The sequence below is a fragment of the Chironomus tepperi genome, unplaced genomic scaffold (genome assembly GCF_022539635.2).
Source record: "Chironomus tepperi strain 1889 unplaced genomic scaffold, CSIRO-AGI_Ctep_v1 contig_88, whole genome shotgun sequence".
NCBI classification, from domain to species: Eukaryota; Metazoa; Arthropoda; class Insecta; order Diptera; family Chironomidae; genus Chironomus; species Chironomus tepperi.
This window is the reverse complement of record NW_027226210.1, coordinates 481,677-491,683: the sequence shown is the minus strand read 5'-3', so window position 1 is coordinate 491,683 and position 10,007 is coordinate 481,677. Positions and strand designations below refer to the sequence as shown.

Sequence of the window (10,007 nt, the reverse complement as noted above, 5' to 3'; positions counted from 1 at the left end):
ATTCTTAAGTTGACATTGTTTTTTGAATGTCAAGTCATGTCATATTGATGGAAAATCATTAGTTGAAATTGGTTTAAGAATTTGAGATCTGGAAAAATCATCACATTAATTTGCATATTCACAAAAATGTAACCTTATAAATATGCTTTTGAATTCGCTTTTCAAGTGATCTTCTGATTATGATCTTTTGAGTACAAAAATCATCACAATTATTTGTATGTTCACAAGATTATAACTTTAAAAATATGCTTTTGAGGACGCTTTTCAAGTGATCTCCCGATCATGATCTTTTGAGCACAAAAAATCAACACAATCACTTACATATTCTTAAGATTATAACCTATTGAATATGCTCTTGAGGATGCTTTTAACGTGATCTTCTGATCATGATCTTGTGAGTATGTAAATGAGTACGATAAAAAAAACTTGCATGCAAGTTTATTTATAAAGATCATGATTGAGTACGCTATTGATCATGTTCATTAGCATAATCTTAAGAGGATGTTAAAAAAGCGTACTCTCAAGCGTCATCTTTATCGAGAGTGCGCTCTTTGCCTGTTAGGGAACCTACCTACCCTACCCCAAGAAGTAGGATAACTTAGAATATCTAGAGTAGAGTAGCTAGGGTAGGGTAACCTAGAGTAGGGCAATCTAGAGTAGATAATGTAGGGTAACGTAGAGTAACTAAAGCAGGACAACGTAGAGAAGCTATGGCAGGGTAACTTAGAGAAGCTAGGGAAAAATAACCTACAGTAGCTATTGGAGGGTATCTTTGAGTACCTAATATAGGGTGACCTAGAGTAGCTAGGGTAGTGTAACCTAGAGTAACTAGGATTGGGTAATCTAGAGTACCTTGGGCAGGATAACCTAGAGTTGTTAGGGTAGATTACCTTAGAGTAGCTGGAATTGGATAATCTAGAGGAGATAGGGAAGCATAACCTAGAGTAGCTAATAAAGGGTAACCTAGAGTAGCAAGGACAGTGTAACTTAGAGTACCTTGGACAAGACAACTTAGAGTAGCAAGGACAGGATAACTTAGAGTAGTTAGGGCAGGGCAGTCTAGAGTAGCTTGGGTAAGGCAGTCTTGTGTAGCTAAAATGGGGTAACCTAGAGTAACTAGAACAGGGTAGATAGGATAAGCAAGGATATCCTATCATGCACCAGCTTCCCATATGATTCCCTTCACTGTTGAATCTTTTATACCAAAAACATTCCAAAATTTATTACACATAAAATATTCAATTTCTTTTTAAAAAAATTCAAACCCCATCTCTATGACCGCCAATTTATCACTTAGAATTTTACAAATTAATTGCTTTGACCCGAAGACATAAAATCCAGTTCCTCCTCCGTCTGTTGTTTCATTCAACTTTATTTTTTAAAAATGCGTCATCTTTTTGGCACCCAAACAAATGCTCTCAATCTATCTAGCTACATCATATTCTCTATTGTTGGTAACCCCACAATGAAATGGATGCATGAAGGAACAAGAAGTAAGGATGAAAGAAAAAGAATAATAATGATGGAGCAACGAACTTAATGGGCTCTTTTTGCTGTCAGCAATAGTCGTTTATCAACAAAAAAATGAGCGTATCTATTAACCACTCGACATAGTTCCCTGTTCTACTCGAAGGAATGGAAGACATACCAAATAAAGTGAAATATTTGAAGAATAAGTGGATTTTTAGATGAATTTTTGTTGGATGTGAATGGCGCAATTTTTTTGAGGATCATTTGGCATTTTGCTGTAGAAATTGGTATTCCGGTCACTGCTGGATTGTACTAAATGGTGGAGTATGGTCAAGAATGTCTATGCTTGTGGGGAAATTGATTAAATGGCACTAAATGCTGTTAATTTGGTGACTAACTTTGAATACAAAGTTTAACGGTTTTGTAAGATTCAAATTTCAACGGATTTGTAAAATTCAAATTTCAACGGTTTTGTAAAATTAAAAGTTTAACGGTTTAGTAAAATTCAAATTCCAAATCATCATCAAAAGTCAACCAATAAACCAATCAAAAATCAGCTTACTAATATCCAACATCAAAGACCTTCCTTATTTCCTTCATTCTCCAATGTCATCCACCCCACAGTCAATGCCAAATAGAACAAAATGTAAATAATTAATTAATGAAAAGATATTTAGCTAATGCTTTTTTGTTATTCTGTGGTTGTAAACTTATTGCCACGAGCTTTTTTATCACTATCAATTATTTGCTAACTTGATGATAAGCCTCATGATTTGCGGAACTAAAAAATGTTTGTTTTTATTTTGAAGAATTCCGATTTTTGTCATCATTGGGCTGATAATGAGCTGTAAACGTGATTAAATTTACAGTGAAGTTTTTGTGTCTTTGTTGTAAGTGGGGTGGATTGGAAGTTAGGTCGTTTGTCAATGACATTCCAAATTAACAAGAATCTGCTGATATTTGAGGTTATTTACGGATTTCCATTTATGCCCTTGACTAATAGCCGTCTTTAAAGCTATACATCACTTATGTACAACCCCCAAGTATCTCAAGTCATTCTGTTATACTGAAAAATTGGTGATATCAATGGATTAAGTTGTTAATTCCTTTTGTAATTGCTAGAAGCTGATAAAGTCGTGTGATAGGGATTATTGGTGGTAAACATTGATTTTCCACAAATAGAACAGAGACATGAGAGGTTCAAAGCCATAAATTACAGCCAATTCCAAGTCAATGAGTCAGTCACAATGCTAAATTTCATACAATTTAATACTTTATTAAACGGAATGTGATAAGCATAAAGTCACTAAAAAAAGAGTTCATCATGATAATTCAGAATCAAATCCATTAAATGCTTAATTAAGGTCAGTGTCACATTCATTGTTAGTTCCGCTAGAGTTATTCATCCAATGCATGCTAAGATCACTAACCTTTACGGATACAAAAGCCTTCTCAGTTTCAATCTACCGAATGAGACATTTATAATTAAAATCAAGAGATATCCCCTGTGTATCAACAGTGTCGGTATATATCATGATACTTAATGAAAAAATATATCTCCATCAGCAAAAAAAATGAAAGTTTTTCCTTTCTGATTCTGCACTTGAAAAATTAATTTTGAGGATGAGTGTAGAAATGTGAATGAAAAATGGTGCTGGATGAATAGATACAAATAAATTTATACGAGCGGTATGATGAGAGATGTGCTTTTTGGGTAAGGGGGATGAAGGAGATGTGGTGTGATATGTGGATGAGTTGGGGTTAGACTTCCGGTTCCTTAGACTTGCTCATTCTGGCTGAGTATTTTATCAATGCGGTCTGTTCTGAATATCTATCCAACAATCCTATTCATCTCTTGTTCTCTAGGATATTGGAGAAATATAGGTGGGTATGGTACCACTAGGCACACCCTACCTACCCATAAATGGTTAGAATGCCTCGTGTGACCCTAGAAACCATAACCTAGTCTTATAGATTGCTTCAGGAGACAATTATACCAAATATAATGGTATTATTGTCATTTCCTCTAGATCAATAACCTGAGTCCTACTCTGAACTCTATCCTGAGTCTTTCCTGAGACCCAACCTAAGCCCTTATCCTTAACCCTTCTCTGAGCACCCCTTTGAGTCCTATCCTCAACCATATCTGATCTATCCTAATCATATTGCTCTTTCTTCCATCTTAAACTCAAAAACTTAGTCAACAGCCCAGAAGAATCCATTTGCATACCCAATACCATCCCATCAACAGCAACCAAACATCAACCAACCCCCTGGATCAATGATATGGAACTTAAATAGATGAGGATGATAATGTGCACGTCACTATTCTATTAATAATGATTAATCATGATTTGTCATGGCACCAATAAAAATAACTTCAAGTTCCTTCCAAGATATTTTGCTGACATAATAATTAGTGACAGAGAAAATGAGACTTTAATAATGAATATACCTCAGGAATTATTCCCATTAAAGCTTTATGGACTGAGTTTTAAAACTGCACGTAATGACGACAATTATAATGCTGAAAACTTTTTTACTGAGATGAAGATTTGTGCTTAATGAAATTATGAGAGTAAGTGAGGGAGTGAATGATGACTACTTGGATTATTTAAATGAATTTCTCACAGTTTGAGGTTAGGAATTAAAATTTAATATGCTATAACTTATAAACTATTTAATTATTAGACTCTCTGGCTGTGGCTTTTGGTTCTTGCCACTTTTTTGCATAATTCACAATGATTTTAGGCAGCCATTGACTAAGCTACATACTAAAATTCTTAAAAAACTTTTTGAAGTGAGGAAAATCTTAATTCTAAAAATTCAAATTTTAAAAAACCGTTAAAAATTATTTTGCGCTTAAATTTATGGCACTGAATAAGTTTCGTACTCAAAACTATCTTAAATTAGCATCTTTAAAATCCTCCCACAGGCGGAACATTTGCTGCATACTTTCCAATGTAATTGCCAGGTGGATTGTAGTTGCAAACCACAAAAACTTGTCCCTTTGCATTCTTCTTAACGCCAATTCCTAATTCCTTACATTCCTTCCACACAACTTGTGTAAAATGTCCAGTTCCTGTTGTTCTCGGTTCCATTCCAAATTTATGCTGCTTTATTTCATCATACCACGAGTCAACTGGATCTTTACCATCTACAACGTGATTCGGGTCGGTGCTGTAATTGAATATTCATAATTAATGACTTTTGAGCTTTTAAGGTAGTTTTTGCACTTCCTTCTTTCTTCTATGTAGATTTTTTTTTGCTATGTAATTGAAAATATTAAAGGATACCTGAAAAAGTAGTAGATGTTCTCGCCGTATTTGTCTTGATTGCGATGCTGCATAACTGACTTGCTTGCGAGATGCTAAGGAAGACAATAAATGGAATTAAATTATGAGAATTTATAAGAAATGTATGAGGAGGAATAATAATAGGGAAATTGGAAGTATTTGGAGGAGGAAGCATGTGAGGTTGAAGGTAATTGGAGTGTAATTGAGTCAAATTCAATTGACTGAATTTAAGCTATGGGAATACATGAGATAGAGCCAGATATTCAAGGAAGGACAATAGACACAATTGAGTCGAAGTGGATGACCTGTGTGACGCGGCACCATGAACCGTATCCCGTGTTCAATTCCAATCGAGGCTTATCACGAAGGAAGATTAGACCAGGGGTGGGCAATCTGTGTGCTACGACACAAGAGTGCAGTGGTGGCAAACCTGTGTGATTCCAAATTTGATTGAAAGTACCATGAGCTCGATGTCGTGGGCGATTTTGGTCGTGGCTTACCATTAAGGTATGCCTTAAAAACCAAAAGGTTGCTCACCACTGCAGTAGTGTGTTGCCAACTTGTTATGGAAATGCCATGAACCGTATGTCGTGTAGGGTTTCAGATGAGGCATGCCATCAAGCTGTGCCGCAAGAATTAATAGGTTTCCCAGCACTGATTCAGATTGCAAAACCACAATATAAAATTCTCATACCAACAAAAAATACACAACCATGTACATGTCCACATTAGCTCACAAATCACTTCAAATTTCATGCATAATCGCATTAAATTCGCTTTAAAAACAAAAAACTTCACACAAAATTTATTTCCCACAGATAAACAATTGTACAAAAATTATTGACATCACTGATCCTAATCATCGTAATTAAGTCGATCAAAAAAGTGCAGCTGATTATTTTGATGATACAAGCATGCTTCACGCTTATCAGATATTTATTAAGTTCCGCTGATAAGGCCTTACAATGATTCTATTGTTATTGTAAATTCCGATTAATATTTCTTAATTATGATGACTATTTTTAGGGTGGGTCTGATGCAGTGATGGGTAACCTTTTAGTTTGAATGGCACAAATTGAAGGTTGGTCTCGATCGAAACCTCACAGGACGTACGGTTCTGGAATTTGCATTACAATTTGCAGTGGTGAGCAACCTTTAATTTTGTAAGGTACAGCTTCATGATGAGCCTCGATTGAAACCCTACACGTCGTACGGTTCTAGAATTGTCCTATAAATTTGCTTACACCTTAGTGGTAAGCCATGACCAAAATCACACACGGCATGCGGCTCAAGGCGCTTTCAATGAAATTTGCTCGCACGCAGGTTGCCCACCACTGCATTATCGTGTCGCGGCACACAGGTTGTCCATCTTTGATCTAACTTGGTGGTAAGCCTCTACTGAAACCTTACAATGTATACGGTTCATAGCATTTCCATAAAAATTTTGACGATACATTTTTGTGTCGCAGCACACAGGTTGCCCACCTCTGGTCTAACTTGGTGGTAAGCCACGACCAAAATCGGACACGACATGCGTCTCTTGGTATTTTCAATGAAAATTGTAGGTTGTCCACCACTGAATTATTTTGTCGCGTCACACAGGTTATCCACCCCTGCTCTAATGCCTTCATTTGTGAGAACAATCAGCACATCTAACCGCAACACAACCACAAACACGACATTCAGAACATTGTTACTTACTTCAGCCCATTCTTGTGCATAACTACATAATTCCTTGCTGAGTTTCAATGGTGTTACTTTGTGTTTACTTCTATATTCATTGTGTGCCTTTAAACATTGTATTTGAAATTCACTCACGTTAGAACTTTATGTATGAAAATTAATTCAAATTAATTATTTTAAATTCATTTTTCTTGTATTTTTTTTATCATGTTATTTACCCCATTTCTTGTGCTAATTTAATTTAATTTAATTACTTTATGGTTTTCACTAATGAATTTTTTTTTTAATTCTGTGCTGTACAAATCGCACTTTACAATTCGCTAATTGACGAACGACTAACCGCACAGTCTATGTCGTCTTTGCATTTTATTCGTATGGGAAACAAAAATTGTACATTTTTTTTTGATAAGAGAAATGTTTTTTTTTAATAAAATTTGAGAGAGACGTCATGGATATGGATGACACATACTCAATTGTGAGCATTTTGAGTAAGATAAATTTTATGTTGTCACTGACTTTTTGATTTATTTGAACTAAGGGAATTTATTTGAATTTTGAATTGGGGGTTCATTTGAGAAGACAATTTAGTGACAATTATTGGAATTCCAGTTGTTTTGATTGGCAATAGATTGAATTTTATGGAAATTTTAGGAATGTAATACAATTTTAATAATTTCGTGAAATGGAGAGTTGCTTAAGCCCGAGCAACACAAATGAAGAAGGCTTCGCTACGGAGCTTTTAAGGCTTCGTCATGGAGCTTTAAAAGCTTCGTCATTGAGCTTTTAAGGCTTTGTCACGTAGCTTTTAAGGTTCCAACTAAAAGTGTATTCTGGAAGAGTTTTGGGGATCAACCTCCTAGAAATATCTTGATACGTCCTTGGCTTTACCAAAAAGTGTTTAAAGCTCCGTCAAAGCTTCTTCTTAAACACCAAATAAATGTTGCTTTTAATTTCAGCCATGCTAAATTGCAGCCATATGCACCCTGCATCTAAATGGTATCCGTGCCATTAGGATGTCTCATTGAGGTGGCTTCCATTTGGTGTTAATACCACAGCTTAAATGAAGCTTTATAAGCTCCTTAGTGCACCGTCATGCAACAACCATATGGCTTACGTTTGTTCTGGTTCCCATGTAAACGCAGCTTCCATTTGGCTTTAATAAAAGAGCTCAATAGGCACCCAAATTGCATCTAATAGATGGTAAGAGATCGCGCTGTAGGTCCAAGAATTCAATGAATTCGACAGCTTCTCGACAGAGATAATGTCACAATTGGAATTGGTAATTGGCAAGCGGTAGCCAGCGATAGACCCAGCGATAGACCCAGCTTCAGGTGCCGACTGAGGGAGGCCATGGATCACACTTAATCTGTACGGCAAGCGAAGTAAGTAAGTAAGGCATCTAAAAGCTCCTTTTCAAACCCTTCTTCATTTGTGTTACTCGGGATAACTCCAACTTAAAAATGCGCCTCCACTAATCACTTCCACCAAAAAGTCGCTCTTATCGATTCTCAAAAGACATCAACAATGATATCAAAAATAAAATATTGGGATGGGGCTGAAGATAACAAGAAAGAAACTATGACATTAATACAAATTCACGATAATTATTACGATGACAATAAAAGATAGATTTCATTAACTTGAACAAGAATTTGTTGGCGGAACTTTATCAATCGAGTTATTTCTCATTTTGTGTAATTGAACGATAAGTTTAAAAATATAAAAAATTACAACGGAACTCCCTAGAGCAGGGGTGGGCAACCTGTGTGTCACGGCACACAAAATTGTTTTCGAATGCCATGACTCGTGTGCTGTGTTCGGTTTAGATCGAAGCTTAGATGTGCCGCGGCACACAGGTTGACCACCACTGCCCTAGTAGACTAATTAGTGTGAATATCTGATAAGTCGGAACTTTATATGTGTAATCATAGACTAAAGTTATAACAATTTATATATTTCATTACATGATGTGATGTACTGGTGTGATTTGACAGTTCTGAGCTCAATCTGGCTGACACTTGAGATACTCACTTACTAGAAACATGCTCCGACTTGGAGCCTTAGGTCAATTCTGATAGGGAAGCTAGAACTTTTAAATAAAAACTCATAAAAATTTTGAAAAATCAACAAAATCATTAAAAATCTTTTATTTGGCAATTCCAAAAATGTTCCAATTGTTCATCCCCTGAAGCCCCCAACAGGTGGGACACTTCTCGCATATCTCCCAGTATAATTTCCAGGTGGATTGTAGTTACAGACTACAAAAATCTGACCTCTATTGTTCTTCGCAACACCCACACCCAATTGCTTGCTGTCCTTCCACACAACTTGAGTAAAGTGTCCAGTTGCTAGAGATCTTGGTTCTCTGCCAAATGTATGTTGACGTATTTCATTATACCAGCAGTCGACAGCAGCTTTACCGCTAACAGAACTCATGCTATTGGAATATTTCGTGATTTTTTAACATAAAATGTGAAATTTTTTTGAATATTTTTTAATTACCCAAAAGAACAGAAAATATTTTCCCCATAAACTCTTTGTGTACGATGTTGCATGACTCCTCGACTTGCATTGTTCTAGAAACAATTTGAAAATGCTAATGAGGTTCTTGGGATGGTGAATCCACTGGGATAAGAGTAACTGATACTCAAATATACTCACATTGGCCCATTGCTGAGCATAGTCGCACATTTCTTTGCTGAGGGTAAGTGGAGGGACTCCATGTTTGGCTCTATAGTCGTTATGAGCTTGTAAGCACTGTTGTTGGAATGTTGGGGTGTTAAGGCTGGAAAAATTGGAATGAAGAGTAATTTTAGGTACGATTGGTCAAAAATGAGTTATAACTAGTTAATGGCAAGTTGCCCGAGAGGAATAAGTTGCGATTAGACGACCTTATGTCTAGAGCTGTCTTGAGACATTCCCTACGCGCGGCAATGGACCCTCGTGAGCCCCAGCCAAAGAGGGTAACTATGTGTACTAATAAACTCGACATTTGATGAACTTGTCATAGAATGTCAAGTTTGTAACTAGACATCCGGTAGACTAATCGCAGCTTCTTCCACTTGAGGTTCCATGTCTAGTTATAGACTTAAGGAATAAGCTTAAATCTAACCTCATTTTTAACTTTATTGAATTTCAACTTTTTTAACAATTTTTTTTAAAAAATGCACTCGTTCTATACAACTCGACAATTGGCAAGCTACTAACATCATTGTCCATGCTGTCCTTTTATTATACTAGAGTAAAACAGTTGCGATAAGAGCGCCATTAATCATGTCATGTGCGATTTGGAAGAACAAAGTTATATTTTTAATAATTCCAAGTTCCACTTATCTTAAGTAGTTAATCGTATATTAAGAAAAGCAGTTAGACATAAAATCCAGGAATAAAGTACAACATAGTTATACAGCTATGTCAGTTAGTTACAAAAATTCAATTATGAAATTAATGCAATACAAAATTTAAAAGAATGTAAAAATTCTCCAACTTCTTGCATCCACAAATATTTACTATTCGTTCCTGCAAATTAAAATACTTTCTACGTCCATTCATTTTATG

At 35.8% G+C, this 10,007-nt stretch overlaps 2 protein-coding genes across 2 annotated transcripts; both read right to left on the bottom strand.

The window, feature by feature from the left end:
• Positions 1 to 2,721: 2,721 nt before the first annotated feature.
• Positions 2,722 to 6,779, bottom strand: LOC139086723 (Golgi-associated plant pathogenesis-related protein 1-like). The gene is made up of 4 exons (XM_070635299.1): positions 6,668 to 6,779; positions 6,468 to 6,591; positions 4,767 to 4,840; positions 2,722 to 4,650 (listed from the first exon to the last, which is right to left on the bottom strand). The coding sequence occupies exons 1-4, from the start codon at positions 6,670 to 6,672 to the stop codon at positions 4,389 to 4,391; spliced, it is 465 nt and encodes a 154-aa protein (XP_070491400.1). The 5' UTR covers positions 6,673 to 6,779; the 3' UTR covers positions 2,722 to 4,388.
• A 1,840-nt stretch (positions 6,780 to 8,619) lies between these two features.
• Positions 8,620 to 9,654, bottom strand: LOC139086764 (Golgi-associated plant pathogenesis-related protein 1-like). Its single transcript, XM_070635348.1, has 4 exons — positions 9,562 to 9,654; positions 9,111 to 9,234; positions 8,952 to 9,025; positions 8,620 to 8,886 (listed from the first exon to the last, which is right to left on the bottom strand). The coding sequence occupies exons 1-4, from the start codon at positions 9,564 to 9,566 to the stop codon at positions 8,628 to 8,630; spliced, it is 462 nt and encodes a 153-aa protein (XP_070491449.1). The 5' UTR covers positions 9,567 to 9,654; the 3' UTR covers positions 8,620 to 8,627.
• Positions 9,655 to 10,007: the final 353 nt, after the last annotated feature.